Here is a 25,000-nt window from a genome sequence, read left to right as displayed (position 1 = left end):
GCCGACCCTGGAAATAACAACTGCCTGAAATAAAGAGAGCGGGAAACTAAGCTGCAGAGATCTTTCTCTCCTTTTATCTCTCCTGGTGCTCAGAGGAAACCTCACCGAGGAGTTTTTATCTTCACTTTGCTTCCTGGCTGTCAGCTGAGCATCACAGGGAGGAAGTGGAGGTCTCACCTGAGGCAGGTGCACGTCTCCGGTGCTCAGCATGAGGCCCTGAGGAGGCAGCGGGATTTACTGTGAAGCTGGTTGGATTTTAAGGAGGAGGAGGAGGAGGAGGGAGCATGGGGAAGGAGCAGGACCTCCTGCAGGCGGTGAAGAGTGGAGACCTGCTGTCCACCCAGAAGCTGCTGTCCAAGCTGAAGACCAACAGGAACAGTAAGTACGCCGGAGCCGATTATTCAAAACAGACACTCAGAAAACGAATCAAATGTCTGAGCTGCTCGTGTAAGTGGGGCGAGGTAAAACTGATCTAAGGTCAGACGCATCCCAACATCGACCCGTCGCACCATCAAAGTCAAAGAGCTCCTGTTTCTGTTAACATGGGACGTGTTTAAACATGTTTCTGTCCTGCTGTGACTAAAATCAGAGTTTATGGCGTTCTGATTTTGTTACACACTTTAGATGAACGTGGGAATGCTTTTTTCTCTGCACTCGTGGCTACGGCTCGGCCATATTATACCGTTCACGGTAATACCGCTACAGTGTTAGGCAATGATAAGAAAATGAAATATCGCGATAGAATATGGGCATGCGCAGTGCCTTTGTTTTCATACGCTAACTAACGGCCGAAAAGCATGGCGGCGACGGAGAATGAGAAGGAGAAAGCGGATCGTTGAGTGAAACGGATGAACCAGAACTGGTTTGTAAAAATGCTGCAACTTCAGGTTTAGCTTTCGTCTGTCAGATACACAACAAAGCAGATTTTTTGTAGAACATGCAAGCGGCCGTCGTTATTGCCGTACTTGTTGGACTAAGGTGCTCGTAAATCTGGGAGTAATCTGGGTCCTAAACTCAGTTTACTTCAGGTCCTAAAGTCAAACGGCCACTGCAGCATCACTGAGAGTTAAACTGTCTAAATTCTTTCATCTTTAATAAAATGATCAGCGTTGCTGCTTTACCAGGTGTAACGATGAAGTTTAACATCCAGGCATCCATGAAAACAGAATTCATTACATTTAACGGAGTTAGAAGTTAGCAGGAAGTTAGCTTGCTAGTTTCGCTTGTTACCCAAGCATGATGTAGCATGTTCTGACTGAGAGATTTCTGAAGCATTCAAACGTACAGCTCTGCTATCACTTCCAACATGAATGAAGGCAGAAAACTAAACAGCAGTGACGTTTGTAGGGTTACTGAAGTTGGGCTAGCTGCTATATAATGATGTGCTACGTGGTGGCTAGCGACACAGCTATGTTAGCATAACATAAACAGTGAAGCTGGAGGACGAACACTAACACTTTTCCACTTATAAAAGTTAACGTGAAGGTTCCTGATATTTAGAGATAAATGCAATCGCATGGCAGGATGCTGTAAACGGACCAAACTTCAGTCAGAACAACTGAGATAATCCATCCACAATACGAGGTTAGTCATTAATATACTGCAACAACATGGGAATAGAGCAGCTGCCAGAGAATTCAACATTAATGAATCAATGGTACAGAAGAGGAGGAAGCAAGAAGAATGAGTTTAATAAAGTTTGATTTATCTGACTGCTTTGTTTCGCTTAATGTGCCTTATAATCCCGTGCACCTTATGGTCCGAAAAATACATATTTGACTTTTTTATTTGGCACACTGCAGTTTAATGTTGCAAAGCTCCTCTTTTTAACTTCAGTGGATATTATACATGGTTAACTCAGGATATGTCAGCACATTTATATAGCTTTAATGCACATAAAAACAGCTGCTTGTTTAAGTGAAATAAATGGATGTTTTTTTGCACTAGTAAAGTTGTGGAGTTGTATTTTGTCTCGCATCAGTTATATCGTCAATTATATCGTTTTTGCAAATTTTCAAATATATATCGTGATAAATATTTTTGCCCATATCGCGCTGCTCTACTGGTGGCCTTTCTCAGTAACAAACGTAAAGAAACTGAATCACGGCATCGGCTTGTGTCATAAAGCTGCCGACTGTGCAGGGTCGTCACAGGGCTCGGAGAGGCTCCTGCTGCTGTCACACAGACTGAAAGTCTCCGGACGGTGATGCCGGCGTTTCCTCTAACAGCAGCTCAGATGTGGAGGAAGCACTTTTGCGTCTGTTCTCTTGCGTCGGGTTTTTGGGGTTTAAGTGTTTTCATGTCAGTGGAAAGTGTGAAACCAGAGCTGACCCAGATACCTGCCGTGGGTTCGGCTTTCTCTCATCAGACGCTCCTCAACACTGGCTTCGCTGACAAACTGAACGAAATGACTTGACCTAAGGATCCGCAGTGCATCGCACAAACGTGTGCGCTGTGGGCCGTAGCACACGTTCACTTATTCTCCACAAACGTGTAAACTGTGCTGCCTTCACAGTGTGGAGCATCTGCAGGCTTTTGCACACGTCTGTCCCCGAAATTGATGTTGGGAGCACGAGAGAGAACGGCGTCGCAAATCTTGGATACAACAGAAATGTTTGTTTGTAAACACGTTGATTTGGATCTGGTCCATGATGTCAGCCCTGCAGAGCACAGCGCTGAGCTTCGATGGAGACGGGTTACTCAAATCCACACAGACAAAACTTTATGGAGCACAACTTGAATATGCGAGACGTAATCTGCTGCTACGTTTGGCCTCTTATATCAAAAACCTTTGTGAATATTTCAGCCGTGTTTCAGATAAAAACCTGAAGCTTTCACTTCGTGTTCTTACTCTCAGAAGAACTCAGACTGTAATCACAAGTGTGTGTGTGCGTGATGAGCCTAGTGGTCGAGAGACAGGAGACAGGAAGGGTAACTGGTTAGCAGCAAGTGAACTTTCAGAATAAGAGTGCAGGGGTGGATGAGCATCGCCATAAGACAGGATGTTCCAAAGAAGTCAAACATTTGTTTAGTGTGTGAGTTAAAGGAGGCGCGTGGCTCAAACCAGTGCTGTGTTCGTGTCAGCTGTGTGTGTTTGGTGTTGTTTGCCGCCACAATCACAGTGTCGCGTCATTTCACAGTAACAGGTAATCATGTAGCGTCTCTGAGGGGCGGTTCCCCAGCTCCCTCAGGGAATTCCCGCGCTCTGTCACATGACCCCCACCAATTGTTCTCACCTCGGCGCGCCCGATCCATCACCTGAGCACATCACGCCACCGCTCCTTAAACTGCTGTCTCACAGAGGTCAGAGGTCAGATGTCCACTCGCCTCCGTTTTTCGCATTCGTCTGATTTTCAAGTGACCCGGACTCGTCCTCCTGACATCTGGCGCTCTGATGTCGCCCCCGACCGTTATCACCCAAATCACAAGGAGCTCCCAGATGGTGGCCGGCCAGGATTAAGAGGATTTATACTGCTGGTTGGGGGGGGGGGGGGGGGGCTCTGTTTATCTGATGCTGAAGAACCTGCTTCTCAGAGCTCTGATGTTTACAGTCAGCACGCTGACTCTGCACTGCTCTGTTGCTCAGATTAGACCAAGACTAATCCCATAAACTCAGCTCAGGCTTTGTGCGTCGCAGGTCCATCGTTAGTTTGGTGTTTCTGCAGGTTTTGGACGCAGCAGCTGTTGGATCATTTCACAGCGTTATTCACTGTGGGGAAAGTTCCCTTTGTATTAACTGTAAAAATGGAAAGAAAGCTGATCTGAAGCTGCTGCAGAGCGGCAGCGTTCACCGTTTCTTATGTTTGGAGTCGACCCAGTAAACGATCGGGAGCATCGCCCCGTCTGTGCTTTGTGACGGAGCAGAGGAAAAGCCAGAGTCCCTCTCAGTGACTCAGGGGGTTTCGTCTCAGTTATAAAAGCAGACATGAGTCATGGTCTCTGCGAGGCTGTGTGGCAGCTTAATGGCTCTTTGTAAATAATGTGAAATTAGTCATCGGGAAGCATACAATGCAACGCTGCAGTGGAGCTTTTCCTTCTGGGAAAATCCCGGTTCCCCTGATACAGGTCCTGAGACCTGTGAACGGCCCAGAGAGCGTTTGGCTCCAGAAGAAGGCCGGGTTAGAGCGGAGCGCTCTTGGGTGTCGGGTCCGGGTAAAGCGTGTTTCGTACAGAAGCGTGTAGCGTGCCGGGCTGTGGTGTTCACGTGGTCAGGTGTGCGTGCAGAAAGACTGAGCAGCTCGCTGCTGTGAGGTCACATCGGTGCAGCAGGTGGATTTTTTCATCTTATCTTCCCTGCACTCGTGCTCCACGCAGACTTTTTATCTTCTTCTACATTTCCTGCTGAGCGCCTGTAACTTTCCCCCACAGAGATCACAGCTCTCATCTTAAAGAACTTTCACTTTCTCATTTTGTGCTGCTGATGAAATCTGATGTTTCAATTCTTCGTCCTGAGTCTGAGAGGATTTTAGACCTTTGAACACAGGAAGACCTCGTCTCACAGCATCAGTGTTCTTCTGACTGAACCTGATGTCGCGTAAAGCCGTCGGAAACACAATGGCGAGCGGCGTGTCGGAGGCTCTGCTGGGACAGGGAGCGCGGGGGCTCGTCAGCGCCCACATGCTGCCTGTTTCGTGTTTTATTCAGGGGTTTGGGTTCAAACTCAGCTCAGCCAATCACGCTGATCGCTGCTGGCAGGTCTCCCGTCCTCTTCTGGACTACTTTCACGCTGCTGCTCCTTCAGTTTCCTCCTTTAAAGACGTCTCCTTCTGCTTTCTCGCGCCGGTTCTGGTCTTTATCGGGAGTTTCAGAGCTTTTTAAAAGCACCTCATCAACTTTCTCCCGTCTGCGCTGATGTGTGGAGGAGCTGGAGGCAGGAACAGACTGATGGAAGACGACGAAAACTTGAATGAGAGAGGAGGAAGGATCTAAACAGGAAAGAGCTCTCTCCAAAAATCCCTTTCTCTCTCTGGTGCACAGCTCAGCTGGAGCTGCACCAACGTCGAGTTCAGACGATGTCCATCACATCTCATTACGGTGTCTCTGAGCCATGAAGCCTTTATGTCGTCTCCTAACCTCACAGACGCACGTTTGTTGTTTGTTTCTATAAATTTGGCAAAAATTGACCCAAAGGCGTCGAGCCTGAGCAGGAAGCGTCAGGTCGGACCGGATTCTCACTGCCGTTAACGCCTGTAAACCTCAGAGACACCCGGGTCTCGCAGTCACGATGATCCTCGCTTTTCCTGCTGACGGGTGGGAATAAATGAGTTGCGGGTCGTTTGAAGCGGGAAGCATTTCAGGGCTTCACACGGTCGCGCTGATCCAGCTTTCCTTTGCTCGCTGCTCTGAGGCGGAGGTTGGCACATACAGCGGGCTGTTTGTGCAGCCAGGCGCTCGAACGAACACCAGACTTTTAAAGTGAAGGGTTAATGAGTGGGAATTTTTCACTCTGCTCCACAGCGATTTGAGGGGAAGTGTTAAAAGCTTTCAGACAGTGCGTGAAATTCTTGCTCTGTGTTTGAGCTGCTGTTGTTTGCCGATCGTACCTCTGAAAAGAAGCGCAGGAACAAAGCTCCTGTGTTTGGGGCCGAGGGGCCCCTCAGGACCCCTGGCTGTCAGGGGTTTTAGTCCTAATGGGAAGAAACATGGAGAAGCCTTACTAAGGTTTTATTTTTCTTTAAACTGAAGGCCTTGCTCAGAGTAGAAGTCAACATAACTGAGAAACAGGAGGCAGCTGGTGGGGTGGGGAAATCCTGCCCACCGGGACGTTTCCCGGAGCCTGCTGGTCATTTCTGCTGGAAATCGTCAACTTGACCAGCGATTTTGTGGCGGCCGTTTCAGAATCCACAAATCTGCATTGCACTCAGAGCACTTGGGCAACATAGACGTGCTTCACCAAAGGACAGAGTCCAAAACCTGGAAACGCGTCACCTGATGAAATGGCTGATCCACACCTGAATCCAGTCCAGAACCAGGAGCTGAACCCTGCCAGCCTGTCTCACAGTGCTTTAGGTCGGACATGAAATAGATCTGCATACTTAAAGATAATAATTTGAATATCTGGCTTCGCTCTGTATCTCCTGCTTATTAAAAGCTGTAACTGTTGCAAAGTAAATTTAAAAAATGTAATAACTGAATTAAAAGCTGATTAAACAGAATCAACAGTCAGCTGATCGGTGAGTCGTCCGTGTGCTGATGAAAACAGATATTGTGATGCTGAATCATTTGTCTGGAAGAATGTAAATACAGAATATTAGAGGACCTGAAACGGAGCCCTGCGGAACACCACAGCTGTTCATACATGTGCTGCGTCCCATCTAAAGATAAAGACGTGATCATATCAGTAAACACTGATGTGATTGATATCTAAGGCCTATAAGTGAGTTTCTTTGCTGCCTTGTGGTTGGTCAGTTACAGACATTCGCCACTCAGTCCAGAGAGCATCTTTTAATCAGCGGGTGTCTCCTCCGTCGGCCCACCAGAGCAGCCGCGACTCGTTTCCTGAGTGAAAGGCTGTAACTCGGCTCCTTGCTTTTTGCATAAACACCTTCTCCACAGTAATGAGACCGGTGTCTTCCAAAATAACCCGCCTCTGAGCGCGCTCACAGCAGCGGGGCAGGAAGCTGTAATGGTTCTGTCTTCACTTTTTATAGAGGCTTTGAAATGGAAACGAGACCATAATGAATTTGGTCTGAGGCTACGTCCTGCGCAGCGGGCTGCAGGCTGCTGGAGCTTTTCTTTATTTGCTGTTACGTAACAGATGTTCTGCACTGCGCTCTCTGCTCGGCCGCTTTCCTCTTTTGTGAGTTTCAAGCTCGATTCTTTTCTTTATGTCCGTGCAGCTCAGGGGTCGCTGAAGGATGGCACGCACGTTTCCAAGTGTTCCTTGTCCTCTCAGCTTCAGTGCTGTAAAGACGTCACGGAGGCTCTTCGAGGTCGCTGTGTTTCTGCAGGGTGTGAGGGGCAAAGCACAACAACACAAACACTGCTCTCACCTGTTCTGAGCGGCCACCTGTCCCATAAGCCTTAAAGTTTACCCAGAATGCACTTTGTGAATCAGCCAACATCGTGTGTCTGCATCACGTGACGTGAAACACCGTGGTGGATCCTTTGCATGATGTCACAGCTTTTGTTTTTAGACGGGTTTGCGTGCAGGTTTCCACAGCAGCCCTGTGAGATGTCTGAAAACACAGCAAGCGTATGAATTTCCTCCTAATTAAAAGCGTAAAACTAGGCCACTCAGAAGGGCACATCTTCTGAGGGTCAGTGCCTTATTTTGCAATTTTAAAGCGAGTGAGTGGGATAAACACCTACATTTTTGAAGGTGGCCTCCTCAGTCCCGCTGCTCCGCCTCCATCAGGAGTCATGAAATGGTATTTAGTGTCTTCTTTTATTATTATCTTACTAAATCTTTTGTGCATCTGTGGCTCCAGTCTGCTCATTAACAACTGCCTTTTTTGGGGCTGTGGTGCAGCAGCTTTGCACGAGTCACAGTTCAAAATAATCCTTCTTTATCTTATCCTTGGCCTTTGTGCAGCCTTTAAGTTCATCCTGTGTTTAAACACGAGCTGTTTTGGCTCCTCCCCCTTTAAGGACTTCCTCTTTTTAAAGATTGGCTGACTTCTGGAAGCCTGCTGACAAGAACCAGCCATGGAGTGAGTTTCAAGTGCTGGAGTTAAAGTCGGCTGGACTTCTTCAGCTGTTAAGATTACCGTAACCTGGGTGATGAAGAGCCCAGCTCAGGAAACGAGTGTTGGTGTCTGCGTCGTTGTTTCCACATGTCCTTTTTCCTGAAGGATTTCCTGAAGATCATTTTCAGCGCTCTAAAACAAACATAAACAGCCTGGCTGCTTTAGCTCCGCCCCCTGGCTGCTGCTACAGTGGAGGGTGTCGGTGAGGTCAGAGGGGTGATAAATACACAGATCCACAGGTTGTTTTCTGCTCTTAGACGTTAAGAGGTCAGACAGATAAATCTTATATGATCAGCCCAGGCAGAGATATGACGTTCAAACCCTCCGTGTACAAGGGGCAGCCAATCAGAAGAAAGCTGGCTTAAAGGGGAGGAGCTAGAATGCTTTTTTTCTGATTGTATAAAATAAAGAAGGATGATTTTGAAGTGAGTAGATCCCGAGGACCCTACCGGTGCTAACAACGTTCCTGGTGAAATGGCAGATCGGTGCTGAGGAGCTTCCACCTGAAGCCAGCTGTGATCTGTAGCTTGCTTTGAGCCGGGCCTCTGGCAGCAAACCTTCTCAGAGGGAAAAGTTCACAGTGCTGGTCCGACTCTCATTCTGTGCTGTTAGCGAGACTGTCCTGCGTCTGACTTATGAGTTCTGATCTGCCTCTGACTTTGTTTGAGGAACCGTTCCCACCACTGAGCACGAGAGGAATTCACTGCACTCTAATTTAGGTCAGGATTGTGGTGAGATGCTAAAAAACGAGGCTTTATTTTCCTGGCCTGTGCACGTCTGTCCAGATCTGCTCGCTCTGACACTTTAACGGCGATAAAAGGCTCAGAGATGAGTGCGGTTTGAGGCCGCCGGCCCAGCGTGAAGTCCCGCTCACAGCTGCGAATTACGAGCTCCAAGTTTTACTCAGTTTTCTGCTTCTCCAGCACCCACTCCCACCCGCCCCCTCAGCCCCTGTGTTGTATCTGTGCCAGCTATTGTCCGTGTAGCAGAGCAGCGTTTGAATGCAGAGGGGAGAATAGAGACGCTGATGTCATGGCGCTGGTATGCAAAGCCCACGGCAGTACCTTCGATCTGCTCGCTGAGGCTGGAATTTGACTCTGGTGAAAACCAGCCGCACACGGAGCGTTTCCTGAAGTCTTCAGCCAAAGAGAGGGAGGCGAGGGAGACCGGCGAGGGAGACCGGCGAGGCCTCGCTGCGCTGCCAGCAGATGCTCGCTCCTGCAGAGAGAAGAGGATGAAGCGCAGTCACACCTTTACGTTGATTAGGCTTTCTCACCTCTGCTGTGGTTCAGGTTCAGGCTTCTCAGGTCACAGCTGTTTCCTTCTCCTGGATTAGCTGGTCATCAGACCGTTAGCTGTCTTCAGCTTTCAGTTTCAGGGTTTGGATAATAATCCTTTGAACATTAAATATCTGCCATCTCAGCAGGCTGGTGCTTATGATACAGGATGTACAGATGTTACACATCGTTTCAGAGGCTGGTAATTCAGCTCTGTGACACTCATACACTTCCCCTCACATACAGGACGTCAGAAGCTCAGAGAGCTAAGGTTTACAAAACTTCTTTAAATAATTCATTATCGGCGATCGTGGCTGAAGAGTTGGGCGTTTGCCTTGTAATCGGAAGGTTGCCGGCTCGAGTCCCGGCTCTGACAGTCTCGGTCGTTGTGTCCTTGGGCAAGACACTTCACCCGTCGCCTACTGGTGTGGTGGTCAGAGGACCCGGTGGCGCCAGTGTCCGGCAGCCTCGCCTCTGTCAGTGCGCCCCAGGGTGGCTACAATGTAGCTGCCATCACCAGTGTGTGAATGTGTGGGTGAATGGGTGGATAACAGGTTGTGTAAAGCTTAGGGACGAGTAAAGCGCTGTACAAATACAGGCCATTTACCATTAGCCTTAAAATGTAACATTCATTCACCTCACTGTTAATCATCCACTGGTCATTCCTCCTAAACTCATGGAAATCACATTAGAGCACTAAAGGAAGGCTGCCACGCCCGCTGACCCGACCCCCAACCCCTCAAGACTTCATTCAGACATTAAACCCTCATTCAGTGTTCTCATATTTGTTTTTGTCACCTCATTGATCAATCACAAGTATAAGAATAAAGTGATCTCTGTGGCCTAAACTGTGAATGTCAGTTCATGTACAGTGGGGCAAAAAAGTATTTAGCCAGCCACCGATTGTGCAAGTTCCCCCACCTAAAATGATGACAGAGGTCAGTAATTTGCACCAGAGGTACACTTCAACTGTGAGAGACAGAATGTGAAAAAAAAATCCATGAATCCACATGGTAGGATTTGTAAAGAATTTATTGGTAAATCAGGGTGGAAAATAAGTATTTGGTCAATAACAAAAATACAACTCAATACTTTGTAACATAACCTTTGTTGGCAATAACAGAGGTCAAACGTTTACTATAGGTCTTTACCAGGTTTGCACACACAGTAGCTGGTATTTTGGCCCATTCCTCCATGCAGATCTTCTCGAGAGCAGTGATGTTTTGGGGCTGTCGTCGAGCAACACGGACTTTCAACTCCCGCCACAGATTTTCTATGGGGTTGAGGTCTGGAGACTGGCTAGGCCACTCCAGGACTTTCAAATGCTTCTTACGGAGCCACTCCTTTGTTGCCCGGGCGGTGTGTTTTGGATCATTGTCATGTTGGAAGACCCAGCCTCGTTTCATCTTCAAAGTTCTCACTGATGGAAGGAGGTTCTGGCTCAAAATCTCACGATACATGGCCCCATTCATTCTGTCCTTAACACGGATCAGTCGTCCTGTCCCCTTGGCAGAAAAACAGCCCCATAGCATGATGTTTCCACCCCCATGCTTCACAGTAGGTATGGTGTTCTTGGGATGCATCTCAGTATTCTTCTTCCTCCAAACACGACGAGTTGAGTTTATACCAAAAAGTTCTACTTTGGTTTCATCTGACCACATGACATTCTCCCAATCCTCTGCTGTATCATCCATGTGCTCTCTGGCAAACTTCAGACGGGCCTGGACATGCACTGGCTTCAGCAGCGGAACACGTCTGGCACTGCGGGATTTGATTCCCTGCCGTTGTAGTGTGTTACTGATGGTGACCTTTGTTACTTTGGTCCCAGCTCTCTGCAGGTCATTCACCAGGTCCCCCCGTGTGGTTCTGGGATCTTTGCTCACCGTTCTCATGATCATTTTGACCCCACGGGATGAGATCTTGCGTGGAGCCCCAGATCGAGGGAGATTATCAGTGGTCTTGTATGTCTTCCATTTTCTGATGATTGCTCCCACAGTTGATTTTTTCACACCAAGCTGCTTGCCTATTGTAGATTCACTCTTCCCAGTCTGGTGCAGGTCTACAATACTTTTCCTGGTGTCCTTCGAAAGCTCTTTGGTCTTGGCCATGGCGGAGTTTGGAGTCTGACTGTTTGAGGCTGTGGACAGGTGTCTTTTATACAGATGATGAGTTCAAACAGGTGCCATTCATACAGGTAACGAGTGGGGGACAGAAAAGCTTCTTACAGAAGACGTTACAGGTCTGTGAGAGCCAGAGATTTTCCTTGTTTGAGGTGACCAAATACTTATTTTCCACCCTGATTTACGAATAAATTCTTTACAAATCCTACCATGTGGATTCATGGATTTTTTTTTCACATTCTGTCTCTCACAGTTGAAGTGTACCTCTGGTGCAAATTACTGACCTCTGTCATCATTTTAAGTGGGGGAACTTGCACAATCGGTGGCTGACTAAATACTTTTTTGCCCCACTGTAAGTGGAGGCTTGATCGGCCACACAGGAATGCCTGGTCACATGTAGCAGGCTGGAGGAGGTGGTGTACGAGGGAGGAGGTCCTGGTGCTGCGACTGTCCAGATTGAAGGAGGTTTTTGTCAGCGAGGAAAAGAGGAACGGGCGTGGAGCTGAGCTCATATCCCCCCCGAACAATATGTGCCGAGTCCTGAGCCTCCTTCTTGTTTGAGGTTGGGATAGGAAGAGGAACACACACCACGCTCCACCCTGAACCACTTTACTGGGAAAACAATACTGGAAAGACCGGACAGAAGATCGACGGCTTCTGTCTGTCAGAGCATTTTTAGCTGAAATAAACAGTTCTGAGATAAAATGGCTTTAAAGGGAGCTTTTAAGCCAGTTAGGCTTACAGTTACATTAGATGTAACAGGCAGGACAACCAGTAACAGGCCTGCATGTCCTGTCACCAGTAAAACATGGATAATGTTTCACTGGTAAATACTAATAAAACCCTGCTGTTTAGCACTGCCAGGCTGCATCATTTATGGGATTATTTCGCAAAAAAGTAATCTATTACACATCACATTACTTAAAAGTAATGCAGGACATTACGTCACTACACTGCCGTGAGAGTAACTAGTTACATTATTTCCTTGTTAGTGTATAAAATGAGCTGAAAGGTGTTTCTCATAATTATCAGTTAACTATAAAACCTGAGGCTGCACAATCTGTGCTTCAGTGTTAATGAAAGATGAAGAGCAGCCGGAGGAAAGTAAAGGCTGCTCGTCACTGTTCAGGCTCTGGCTGCTGGGCTGGAGTCTGCATGCTCAGCTCGATAGTCACTTTGGTTCTCAGCTAGCTCAGTGTTAGCTTCGTGTTAGCGTGCTGTCGGTGCAGATGTTTGCAGAGAGCGATGTAATGCTGCTTCTGTGCTGGATTCAATTTGAACTTTGACCTCATGATCTTGTTCTTGCAATAAAAACGATTAGCTTGAGCTCAGTTTAAGTCAGCACACAGTGTGATGTTTTTGTTAAAGTGAGCACATACTCGAGTAATCTCAGCTGCCTCGTGATTAATGCCACCTGGCCCCGTTGGTTTGGCACTCACCAGTGTGTGTTTAAAGCCTGCAGGCTGGCTATAATTAAGCTGTTCTTACACGAACAGTTTGAAGGAAAGAGTTGTGCTCCGGCACGTCCGAGCCGTTCATTCATCAGCAGCTCTCTGAGGTTTGAGTCTAAACGTGCCTCCTCTGGGACGGCGAGTGTGTCATTAACACGCTGCTGTAATTGAGTGGATGCTGGTGTTTGACTCAGTGTGCAGATGAGCCCCAGGACTGCTCTGCATGTCCAGTCTCTGTGGTGGTGCTGCTCCAGGACGTTGTCATTGCAGACCACCACCCACGGCGGGGTCCCTACTGACCTGGTTGTTTTCTGGCTCTCTCCTTCTGGTGGTCTTACCCCCCCCCTCCCCCACTGTGCTGTGGCTACTTGTAGGTCCCAGGTTATGTGGCTGTGGGGGGGCTGGAGCAATGGAGCTCTGGAGCCCTGTGACGCTGGGTGGGCTCCAGACATTTTCATACTGCTTCCCACATGTCGTGTAAGAAGTGAAAGTGTATGTAATACAGAGCTGATCTAGGAAAAGCAAAAGCATTCAGATCATAGTCCTGGTTGTAAAAGCTTCCTGACAGGATAAAAACACCAGCTGCTGTTATAATGTGAATATTTACTGTTGGCCCACTCTATTAGCTCCACCAGGCCGGGCCCTGCTGCCCCATATATTCATGAGGAGTTTGTCTCCGTGCGGTCCAGCTGCCAGCCGCTCTGGACGCTGCTCAGGCCTGTAGAGTCCTGATCAGCGTCTCCACAGCAGAGTGTGACAGAGGCGGCTGTCAGCGCACTCAGGAAACCATCTCAGCGTCCTCATTAGGCTCTGTTGACTCTGGCCTCTTGGCAAATAGCAACCGAAACACACTTCTAACCCCTCAGTGTGGAAAAAACGAAAGTTCAGGAACCTGCAGACGGTCAGAAATGCAGATTCTCCCCGTTTGATCTGAGGTTCACAGAGCCCGTGATGTCTCACTCGCTCATTTAAAACGCCTTTAACAGCTTTAAGCTCAGTGAGAGTTTTGCTCTGCGCAGGCTGCATCTGTCAGAGTTACATTACAGCCTCACCGTTTCTAAGATGCCTGTTTCCAAACAGCAAGGATGAGTTTCTCTCATGAAATCATACTTTGTGTCAGAGCTGAGTGCCACGGGGCCCACGTGGTTGTTAATCAGGCTCATTATTGTGACCCTTCATCGTGGTTGGCTATCAGCTGACCCGAGCCCCGTCCACAGAGCGGCCTGACCTGCGCACGTTTGTGTTTTCAGATTTCGGTTCAGACGATAAACGCTGAAACCTTTTGCGTGTCATGATGACCCAGCAGAGCGCCGACAGTCAAGGCTCAGGCTTTGCTTCAGTCTCCTCTCCGACCTTAAGACCGAACTGTGACCATCTCACAGGTGTGTTTGCACCAGGACTCGTTCAGGGACGCGTTCAGGGACGCGTTCAGGGACGCTCTCCTTGTTCCTGCCTCAGTTTTTAAGCTGATTGGTTGTAAAATTTCTCCACAGGATGGACACAACAGATCGCAGCTTCTGTTTCTGTGTCTCCGAGTTTGCAGGCGCTCGTTTCTGTCAGCCCGGCCTCAGAACAAAGTCCTTCCCTGCTTCTCCTCCATCAGTCAGGGTGCGTGACGGGCCTGTTTGTGCATGCAGAGGATGCATACATCAGCTGACGGAGGCCTTCTCTGTGTGGATACTGGAGCTTCTCATAACTCTGAGGTTCCTCTGCCTCTGCTGTGGAGTCTGCCCTTTTTCACCTCTTTGGTTGATGAAGAGTAATCGAATTATTAGAAAACATCTTCGCGTCTTGTGTTTAAAAAAACAGAGTAAATTTAATGTTTGAGGTGGTAGGTCATGTCGGTTTCACCTGCCGTCAGACAGGAAGTGACACAAAGTGACAAAAGTCAAGCATCAGCAACCAGGACTGACAAATAACAGCAAGACTGGAGCAGCAGAAAGCCTCCACAGTGGCACGGAGCAGTAAAAGTGTGAACTGCTGGTGACGTCACCGTGAGGTGGGAGGCGTCCAGCTGTTTGACCGCAGGAGCAGACTGTGCTTTGATCTGATCTGCTGTCTCTGATCAGACCTGCAAACATGTCAGAGACATCGAGCTCCCGTCGGCCGGGTCATCCTGAGCTCCTGAGCCTAAAACCAGCCCGACTTTCCCGCCTGAATCTTCATGGTGGGAGGTTTCCTGAAGCCGCTCGTATCGGCTGCTCTCCTCAGATGCAAGTTCAGGTTGACATTTGAGTTTCCTTTTCCTTTCAAAATAAAGGACGTGGCTGCGTTCCTCACTGGAACCAAAGCTCACAGGTACGTCGATGGACCGTGGGCTCGTGCGCCCTTCGTTTGTCTGCTCAGGCTTGCCTGAAGAGCGTGCGTGACGGTTTTGTTGTGCGTTTGGAGCCTCTGTGGCAGACCTGTGTGTTTACATTCCCACTGAGCCCGCAGAGCGTCGGCGGTTCAGGCTGAGGCGGGAAGGCGAAGGAGGAAGGTCTTATCAGCTGTGCTGCCAGCGTGACGCCGCTGTTATCAGGCGGCCGATAGAGCGGCTCCAGCCCGCAGATGCAAACGCCTCGTGGTGAGACGTGGAACCGAAAGTGATGAAGAATTTATCGGAACTTTGTCATGAAGTTGGAGAAAAGTTTGTGCTGCGAGGAGCTGAAGCTCCTTCGATGGGGAGTGTCACACTCAGGCGATCACTTTTACTAAAACAGGTTTTACACACAGTTACGTGGACGACGTGTTTCACTGCTTCACCTGCTGACAGGAAGTGATGTCACTCTCCTCCAGACTTCATTCACCTTCACTCTGCGGTGTTGATTGGTTAGTTTGTCTTTGCTGTGTGACTTTGTGAGTTAGGTCCCGTCACGGCGTCTCCCGTCACGGCGTCTCCGCTGTGGTTTCCTGTCAGGGTAAAAAAACTGTTTTTGTTCACTTTGTGTTCTTGTTGTTTCCTCACATCCACAGACGTCCTGAACTGTTGTCACACTGCAGGTTAAACACACGCTCACGTAAACATCAGACTCTTGTTTTTGTACAAGAATAGATTCAGAGAAAACCCAACGATCATACGACCTTTACAGCATCAAACTATAACAAGAAGTCACTTTGAAAATAGGGACGACTTTCAAAGTGTGTGTGTGTGTGTGTGCGTGTGTGTGTGTGTGTGTGCGTGCGTGTGTGTGCGTGCGTGTGTGTGTGTGTGTGCGTGCGTGTGTGTGCGTGTGTGTGTGTGTGTGTGCGTGCGTGTGCGTGTGTGCGTGTGTGTGCGTGTGTGTGTGTGCGTGTGCGCGTGTGTGGACTGCAGGGTCCGGACTGTAAATTAAGAGAGTCAGTCTGAGGAAGTTTCCCCGCTCAGTGATTTTGTTGTTTCCTTCAGGGCGGGGTCTGCTGCTCGCCCCCGCCCTGTGGAACAATAGTGTTGGGACAGGAAGTGAGGAAGGGCCACGGCTTTGTCCCTGAGAGCCGAGCCTCCGTCAGCACAACACCACCCCCTCCTCTTCCTCCCACACCGAGTCACGGTCAGGTTACAGCCCGATGCCTCCGCAGCGCGCGCGCGCGCACACACACACACACACACACACACACACACACACACACACACACACACACACACACACCCAGGATCAGTGCCACAGGTGTGTTGTTCAAATACGTTTAAACTTTATTGCTGTCTGAGGAAGCACAACCTGCTGAAAGCAACAAAAACATCTGATAAACATGGACAAGTCTGGATTTCCTCCATCAGGTACCTTCACTGCTTTTAAGCTCCGGGCTTTTAGCTTCTTTAAAGACTGTGTTTTACTCTGAAAGGACAGAAGGGCTGATTACTTCCTTTCTGAGCTTCATGAGCTGCACTAGATCAAAGATAATATTTTTGCATCTTTGTGTTTTGGAGCAGCTGTGCATGATCCACAGTTGAAAACAATCCTTCTTTGTTTAAATGAGGCCTCAGCTCATGCTGTGTCTGAAACAAGCTGCTTACGTCAACCAGTGCGTCTCTTTTGTCCAGGCTTCAGAGACATTTTGCTCTGATTTTGGTCCTTGCTGATTAACTGCTTGAACCACAGCAGGAGAAACTGAACTGAAGCTCGCAGTAAATGCATCTTTCTGAAAATAGTCAGGCTGTAATTCAGACGCACAGCAGAGTAAACTCGTTAAACATCCGTTATGCTTTTCTGGACTTCACGAAGCTTTATTGGAGCAGATCCAGCAGACAAACACTAGACTGTTATTCTTACGTTTAATATCTAACATATGCTCGCGTGTTTGTCTAAAGCTACAGCAGATAAAACCAGTTAGTCAGTCCTGCTGGGCTCCCAGTCCAACCATAAGGGAGGAGCGCGGGCACGAGCCTCCCCCGTGTCCTCGTCGCTTCAGACCTCCGATAAGACGTAAGGACGTCTTCATCTTCACCGCGTTGTCCTCATTCAGTCAGCAGATAAGAGGCAGACTCGTCCCGCTGCTGCTTTGGACAAACGCTCGCAGAGCTTCCTGTGTTCCCGTGCCAGGCTCTCTGAAGGCCAGGAGGAGGAGGAGGAGTGAGGAAGAGGTGCTGGTTGGTGCTCGTGTTTCCGGCCGAGCTTCATCAAACAAAACGGCTCTGTGAAGGACTCGCACTCAGACGTCACAAAACGTCATAAAACGAGACAGACTTACAGGAAGTGAGGGCCACGTTGTCTCCCATGAAACGAAAGGGACCCGAACACGGAGAGGTCAAAGTTCACCCTGCCTGACTGAAGCATTACAATGCCTTACTTATTGCAGCATGAGCGTCTCCAGCTGTTTCACAGTTGGCTAATCCGAGATGACGCAGAGTGAATGTGTGATGTTTGTCGATCGTTGATGATGGTTTGAGCTCCTCGGAGTCGCAGAGTGGACCGTGGACTCCTCTGAGCACCAAACTGTTCTGGAGTCAGCGTGAGGCCGTACGACCCACACTGACGAAGTCACACAGAAACATCTCTGACCGAGAACCCGACTGCGATCAGCTGACGAGGCTGAGCGCGCACTGTTGGCCTCGCGGGCTGGTATCTGCAGTCATGTGACCTGCTGAACCACATGAAGGCGCTGGTGTTTGAACCGCACGCTGTAATCTGCAGGAGTTTCACTTTGTGCCTCTGCGTTTGGAGGAGGGCCAGCACGCCGCTGCCGGCCTCCACGCGGCTCCGCGGCGCCCCGTCCTTTAGGGCTTTGTTTTACACGCAGCTGGGAAACAAAAAGATGTGAGCCGCAGCCTGCAGACGTCTAATCATAGACGCTCGCAGCGGGCGGCTAATTTTAGCTTCAGTTTTTTTCTTTTACAACAGATCTACTTTCAGGATCCACTTCACCATCCCAAACCAGACCGCTGAAATCTGCAGACTCCTGCAGAAAACCTCCTGCTCCTCCTCGCCGTGCATTCTTGTGGCGGCTGATCCGCAGGACGCCGACGTTTCAGCTGAAATTATAAAAAGCAGAAGCCTGCAGCCTTTGCTGGGACCCGGCCACGCCTCGCTCCACAAACATAAAGTTAAAAATAACTCTGGACAAATGTGCAGCAGATGATGAAGAAGCTGCCGGGGGTCGGTGTGGATGTCAAACCTGCCTCGTTAACGTCTGATCACGTTGTCAGAGAGTGTGTGTGTGTGTGTGTGTGTGTGTGTGTGTGTGTGTGTGTGTGTGTGTGTGTGTGTGTGTGTGTGTGTGTGTGTGTGTGTGTGTGTGTGTGTGTGTTTGTTTACAGAGGAGTTTAAATGGTTTTTCTGTGACCGATGTTCTAATTTAATTTTAACTTTCAATCATTAAATAATCGTTTCAGTAATAAAGACCAATGTCACTCCTATTTCAAGCCCAGAGATTAAACACACTGCTGTGTGTCCCACCGGAGCTTCTCGTAAAACATCCTGCGCACAGATCGTTTGGCGTCCTGGAGAGATGCTGGCGGGAAGCTTCCCTGCTGACTGGAGCCAATCAGAACCAGGGGAAGCAGGTCTGCAGCCGCTCGTCTTCAGAGTTACGTTGCTGCATCAACACGTCAGTGAAGCAGCAGTAAGTCGGACTGCTATCAGTCTGCAGTCGATTGGAGTCAAGTTGGCAACTATGTGAAGTTTGCTGATAGACGTGAAACAGACTCCTCCTTCAATAGTGACGTAGTCGCTGCAGTTTTACTGCAGAAAGACACAAAGGCTTTAAACAGTATAACCCGAGCACAGCCGCTCAGTCTCTGCTGGAGAGACGCCTTGCTCGTGGGCAGAGGCTGACTTGATTACCCATCCGTCTGAGAGTGACTGCAGTGAGTCAGTCAGACCCAACTGTTTGGAGGTTGTTAGGTTGCCTCCAACCTGGCGAGGTGGGTCAAGGTTGAGAGTTGCACGCCGGTGGCCACAGCTGTGGCTGTGACTCAGTGCTTTCACTTTAACCTCCTAGGACCTGCGTCCACATGTGTGGACATCACATTTTCGGTTATTTAGACCAAAATACTCAATCTTGCTCTACAAGGGCCTGATGTCCACCTACGAGGACATTATGCTGCTGCTGTTCTATCAAAATTTTAAACAAATATCCTCGTATGTGGCTCTGATTTTTCTTAACAACAAAAATAAGGTTAAAAAAAAATCTGGTACTTCTTTGTTTTTACATTCATCAGGTCGCAATCAGCCCAAATATCAAAGAGAAATTAAAAATGCTGCAGTGGAAGAGTTCAGGTCTTAGGGGGTTAAACCGCCTAAATTTACTTTTTACTTTTAATCGTCTTGATCGTTGAATCATTTCCAGTCATTTTCCTGCAGAAGGGATTTTTGGTCCCCGCCTGATCACCGCGCGTTAGAAGCCGACTGTTGGTGCGCGCAGAGCTCGGGAGCAGCAGGCTGGTCCACAGCCTGGGCTGTGGTCTGGTTCCCCGAGCCATCAGGACCACTGATCACCACTCCACTGATCCTCAGCACTCCAGGGCCTGCTGCTGTCAAACAAACTCATTTATGTAAAAATGAAGCGATCACATTATGACGTCCAGTCTTTCTCTGAGAGAGAGGGTGAAGTAGAGTGGTCCCGCTTCACGTGGTGAAACGCAGCGGCGGCGACTTCCTCCCTGCGTTCAGCCCGTTCCTGCATCTCCGCTCATGCTGATTTATTCCTGTTCATTCTGAAATCCAGGTCATTATCAAAGCAGCGCTGTGGTCCCGGAGGGCGAGCCTGCCGTGTTGCCCCGAGATCCTCATTACTTCAAACGCTGCTGTTGTTGTTGGTGAGAGGGTGAGGGGGGTGGCAGCAGACTCACGGTGGAGGTGGTGTCTGTGAAGTCCCTGCAGGCTGACCTTTGACCCCTGACAGTGAACGCTGCAGCTCCTTTGATCGCTGTGTTTACAGGTTTTGACATAAGAAGTCAGAAGATGTTAAACTGGTTTCTATGAGCTCCTGAACCTGCGCAGAGCTCTGACTGCTGATAACTCAGCAGGAGAGAGACGCTCCGACTTCCTGTTGCTGACCGTGGCGTTACGATGACGCGCTGATTAGACGCCATCATACCAAACAGAGCCCGGACCGTCGAGGAACCCCCTCGCTTCAAGAAGGACGGCATTCCAGCGAGCAGCAGTGAAAACGAGGCTGCGAGACGAGGACGGGAACGAGTCTGTGGTGTCGCCCCCGGCGGCGAGGAGACTTTTCTGGCAGCAGATCAAAGAGGCGCCGAGCTTCATCTCTCAGTGTCTGAGCAGCAAACCTGCTGAGGAGGTCAGGGCCGGGCCAGAGGCTAATGAAGCGTGCTCGGGAGGACGATTTACCATCCGGTGTCCCCGTCTGCTGCAGGAAGCTTCTCCTCCCATCGGCTCTGATTGGATTTCCTCCGGTGGAAGAGAGTCTCTGACACCTCGTCATCCCGCAGCAGTCAGACGTGGACATTATCACCGACTCATGAGCTTCCACCTGCGGTCCAGACGCCTCTGACCACCGCTGGAAAGAAAAGTTCTAACGATGGATCGCGTGAGCTCATACAGGACCGCACTGTGGTTAGTTTGGACCCTGCAGGCTGTCAGCAGGACAGCAGTAAGACACGCACAGGAAGGTCAAAGGTCAAATTAACCTGTCACACAGCCACAAACACATCAATGTTACCCAGAATGCATCTGCCATTATACTGCGTTCAAAACTGTAAAGACAGCGGTGGAGGAGTTTGTGAGGAAGTGAAACGGCCGTTTGGTTCATGAATCTGAAAACTTCTCGTTTTCAGATTCGTAACATCACAGACAGAAGCTCCGCCCATCTGTGTGTTTAAACCTTCTGTCTGCAAAGGGCAGCCAATCAGAACAAGGTTAGCTTGAAGCAGTGGTTCTCCTGCAGCTGGTTTATAACAGCTGATCTGTTTGTCAGAAACAGACACGCTGTCAGTTTAAATCCTACATTACCCATGATCCTTTAGCTCAGCGTTATTCTCGGTTTCAGTCTTTAAGTCAATGAGCTTCGTGTACGTTTGACTTTTTAACCACGTGTTCCAGCCGTCCTCCCGTCCAGCTTCACCTGAACGATCTGCTGGACGATCACATGACCACGATCGGGCGCTCATCTTCTGTGTGTTCTTGTGTTTCAGAGCTGCTGGGCTCCACTAAGAGGCTGAATGTGAACTACCAGGACTCAGATGGGTGAGTGATGAAGTCAACACTATAAAAAGACGTTTTCTGGGCTGCTCCGCCCAGCGAGGGAGCTTTTTTTACTCTCTGCTCCCCGAGCTCCTATAAAAAGTTTCCACTCTGAATCTGCTGAGTGGACGGAGCACAAACTTTGTTAAAGCTTCTTTGTTCTGGTTCTTTAGCGCGTGGGTTTGTGACGTTCATCGGCCGCTTCAACACAGCAGCCTGGAAGGACACGAGGAGACTTTAATCTGTCCTCGTCGAGTCCCCGAGGTTGTTTCCTCCCTCCTCAATCTGACGAGCACATCTTTATATCCTCTCTGTGCATCCTGGAGGTCAAATAATAATAGAGCAGGAAAAACAAATAAAACGTTCAATTATGCTGTTCGACTAATTTATTGTAGAAATGGAGTTAATTAGACGGCGATGTGCAGGTCAAATATCAACACCAGATGTCTCTGTGGTGTATCAGGTGTGACGTCTGCCGTGGGACCCATGAATCAGGAAGTGTCAGCTGGGCGTGGAGCTTCATACAACACACGTTTGACTCCTTTCAGCTTTAAGTCGACACAAAAGCTCACAGACCCTCTGCAGACCACCGCGCCACCTTCAAGTGTCCGGCTCCTTTTGTGGGCTCCACAGAGGGCCGGGGGAGGAGGGCTGGTGGAAGCGGGGTCAAAGGTCAGGGGGGAGAGCGGCGACCATTAAGATAGGAGTGTTTACAAAGAGCCCGGATGACTTAATACAGCGCTGACAGCAGAGGTCAGGAAAGGTTAAAGAGAGGAGACAAGTGGGCTCCTTAAGGACGGACGCTGGGAAATAGTGTGTGTGTCTGTGCACGTGTGTGTGTGTGTGTGCGTGCGTGCGTGTGTGTGTGTGTGCGTGCGTGCACGTGTGTGTGTGTGTGTGCGTGTGTGTGCGTGTGTGTGTGTGTGCGTGTGTGTGTGTGTGTGTGCGTGCACGTGTGTGTGTCTGTGTGCGTGTGTGTGCGTGTGTGCGTGTGTGTGTGTGCGTGCGTGCACGTGTGTGTGTGTGTGTGCGTGCGTGCACGTGTGTGTGTGTGTGTGTGTGTGTGTGTGTGCGTGCACGTGTGTGTGCACGTGTGTGTGTGCGTGTGTGTGCACGTGTGTGTGTGCGTGTGTGTGTGTGTGTGTGTGCACGTGTGTGTGTGCGTGTGTCTGTGTGTGTGTGCGTGCACGTGTGTGTGTGCGTGTCTGTGTGTGTGTGTGCGCGTGTGTGTGTGTGTGTGTGTGCGCGTGTCTGTGTGTGTGTGTGTGTGTGTGTGCACGTGTGTGTGTGCGTGTGTGTGTGTGTGCACGTGTGTGTCTGTGTGTCTGTGTGTGTGTGTGTGCACGTGTGTGTGTGTGTGTGTCTGTGTGTGTGTGTGTGTGTGTGTGTGTGTGCACGTGTCTGTGTGTGTGTGTGTGTGTGTGTGTGTGTGTGCACGTGTGTGTGTGTGTGTGCACGTGTGTGTGTGTGCACGTGTGTGTCTGTGTGTCTGTGTGCACGTGTGTGTGTGTGCGTGTGTGTGTGTGTGTCTGTGTGTGTGTGTGTGCACGTGTGTGTGTGTGTGTGTGTGTGCACGTGTGTGTGTGTGTGTGCGTGCACGTGTGTGTGTGTGTGTGTGCGCACGTGTGTGTGTGTCTGTGTGTGTGTGTGTGCACGTGTGTGTGTGTGTGTGTGTGTGTGTGTGTGCACGTGTGTGTGTGTGTGTGCGTGCACGTGTGTGTGTGTGTGTGTGCGCACGTGTGTGTGTGTCTGTGTGTGTGTGTGTGCACGTGTGTGTGTGTGTGTGTGTGTGTGTGTGTGCACGTGTGTGTGTGTGTGTGTGTGCACGTGTGTGTGTGTGTGTGCGTGCCTGTGTTTGGAGGAGAGGAGTGAATGAAACAGGACGGCGCTCGCTGCCCTCGCCAGAACGCTGCCTGAACAGAAAATGGCGGGTTCCTCCTCTGAGCTCTGATTGGCTTTCAGCACTGAGTACCCGCTTTCTCCAGGTGAGGAGAGAAAGTGCCCCGTGAAGGACTTTGGCCAGGTCGGCCATTCATCACTCACATCGTTTGTCTTTGCTGGCGTGTGTGTGTGTATGTGTTGTATTTAATACCACTGCAGTGCGTTCCAGTCTGTAGGATGACACCAGCAGAGGGAGGTCGGGGCCTCTCTGTGCCTGTGGCCCTCCTGCTCGGTGATGAGAGGGGAGGTCAGGGAGGCCCTCGCTCTGCCACAGGGAGCACAATAAAAAACTGTTTACTTTGTTCAGATTTTTATGGGAAAAATAGAAAACAAAAGCATCAAATCTGCTTCATAAAATGCTGAAAACATTAAATATTGAACGTTACTGATCTGAACTTTGAGGTTGGTGTTACTGAAACACCTCAGTTATCATTTATCTGCATTAATGTTATTGTGAGGAGGTCCAGAGAACGTTTACGCCTCACAGATGTGATGCTGGAGTCTGGCGTCATGTTGGTTCGTCCGCGTACGTTTGAGCCTCTATAAAGAGGCGACTTGGTTAAAAAAACGTTCTTCGTGATTTAATAAAGATTTGGTTTGAATCGAATTAAAAGTCTGGACTTCGACGCGTCTGGATACGTGAAGCCCACGGAGGCGGCGTTCCAGATGTTTGTGGACGTAAAGTGAGGAGGAGCCATTCCAGCGTGTGAAACATTTGTTTCCCAAAGCGGCGCCCAGCTCCATGTTCACTGGTAAGAAAGGAGTGACCTCCTCCTCCTCGCCCTGCTCGCCCTTTAATCCTCTGCTAATAACAACGTGTCTGCAGCTCGTTAGCAGCCTTCAGCCCGTTCAGGCGAGCGATGTCCACGGCACACCGACACGCTCGACCCTCGCTCCTGACTCCTCCTCCTCCTCCTGCTCTCTGCTGCCTCTCTCAGCGATCCATCCATTACTCTTGGAGTTGCCCTCGGCGCCGTGTCCTACCCACATGAATGCCATCGCTCGCATTACGCAACAGATAGAAAGGAGAGCAGCGCTGCACTCAAAGCGTCCTCTCTTCTTCGGGTCTTTCTCGGCTCGCTGCAGAGCGCCTGTAATGTTTCTGCTGCTGTCTTTACACAGGACGCGTGGCCCCGAGCGTCGGCCTCTGCCGAGCGCCTCACATGTGGGGGAGGATGCTTCGACGTGCGCCGCTCGTGACTTCATCACGAAGTCAGAAAGCAGTCACAGAGGTTCCTCGTGTTCACATTCAGCCTGTGCTTTTTAGAGGCGTTTGTTGTAAACAGATGTGAACGCGGCGAGTTGCTCTGTTCTCACAAAGAGAGCTTTCATCTTTAGAGTTAAAACAGCAGCAAGACCGTCTGCGGTCAGTCAGGCTCAGTCTGTTTGTGGAAGTAGGATCCATGTCATCGATATTCAGACCGAACCTCGCAGATGTGAGCAGAATGATGCAGGAGTCCCACAGACGAGCAGCTCTCATCAGCCCTGTCTGTCTGCGATGGTCGGGGGGCCGGCCGGGTCCCACCGGGTCGCCGCTGCAGTCGCCCGCAGGTCGAGGGCGTGGCGTGTGTTCGTTTGGTCGCAGTTGGAATGTGAAAGAAGCCGATCGGAGCCGTGACGTTCCAGAAAGGCGGAGCTCCGTTTATTGTAGGCGTTTGTGCCTGCAACAGGTTTCATTCATGAAGCGAACATGGAGCAGTTTCTGCATGAACGATAACATACGGACACGCCCACCTCTGTGACACGCCCACCTCGTTCAAGCTGGTTCATCTGCACACACAATACCATGTCAGACGAGCCCGGCACATCTGGACGTGCTCCCAGGTGTTGCCGTTACCTGCACCCACAGGTCTGTCTGACTCACAATAGTCGGCCTCCGCCCTTCTCTCCATGCGTGCGGCGGCGAGTCCAGGCACCGCGGAG

General features: G+C 49.7%; 1 protein-coding gene across 5 annotated transcripts in view; it reads left to right on the top strand.

The window, feature by feature from the left end:
- Window positions 1-25,000, top strand: part of caskin2 (CASK interacting protein 2) — a 57,635-nt gene that overhangs the window by 3,444 nt on the left and 29,191 nt on the right. For all 5 annotated transcript variants that reach the window (XM_024802281.2, XM_024802280.2, XM_024802279.2 and 2 more), the window contains 2 exons: window positions 1-378; window positions 21,088-21,139. The exon at window positions 1-378 is cut by the window's left edge and continues 24 nt beyond it. In XM_024802281.2, the coding sequence (XP_024658049.2) occupies window positions 285-378; window positions 21,088-21,139 (146 nt within the window). In that variant the 5' untranslated portion in view covers window positions 1-284. The remainder of the gene's footprint in view (window positions 379-21,087; window positions 21,140-25,000) is intronic.

Source organism: Maylandia zebra, linkage group LG4 (assembly GCF_041146795.1).
Source record: "Maylandia zebra isolate NMK-2024a linkage group LG4, Mzebra_GT3a, whole genome shotgun sequence".
Lineage (NCBI taxonomy): Eukaryota > Metazoa > Chordata > Actinopteri > Cichliformes > Cichlidae > Maylandia > Maylandia zebra.
Note: the sequence above shows the minus strand (reverse complement) of the source record. Positions and strands in the feature narration are given on the sequence as shown.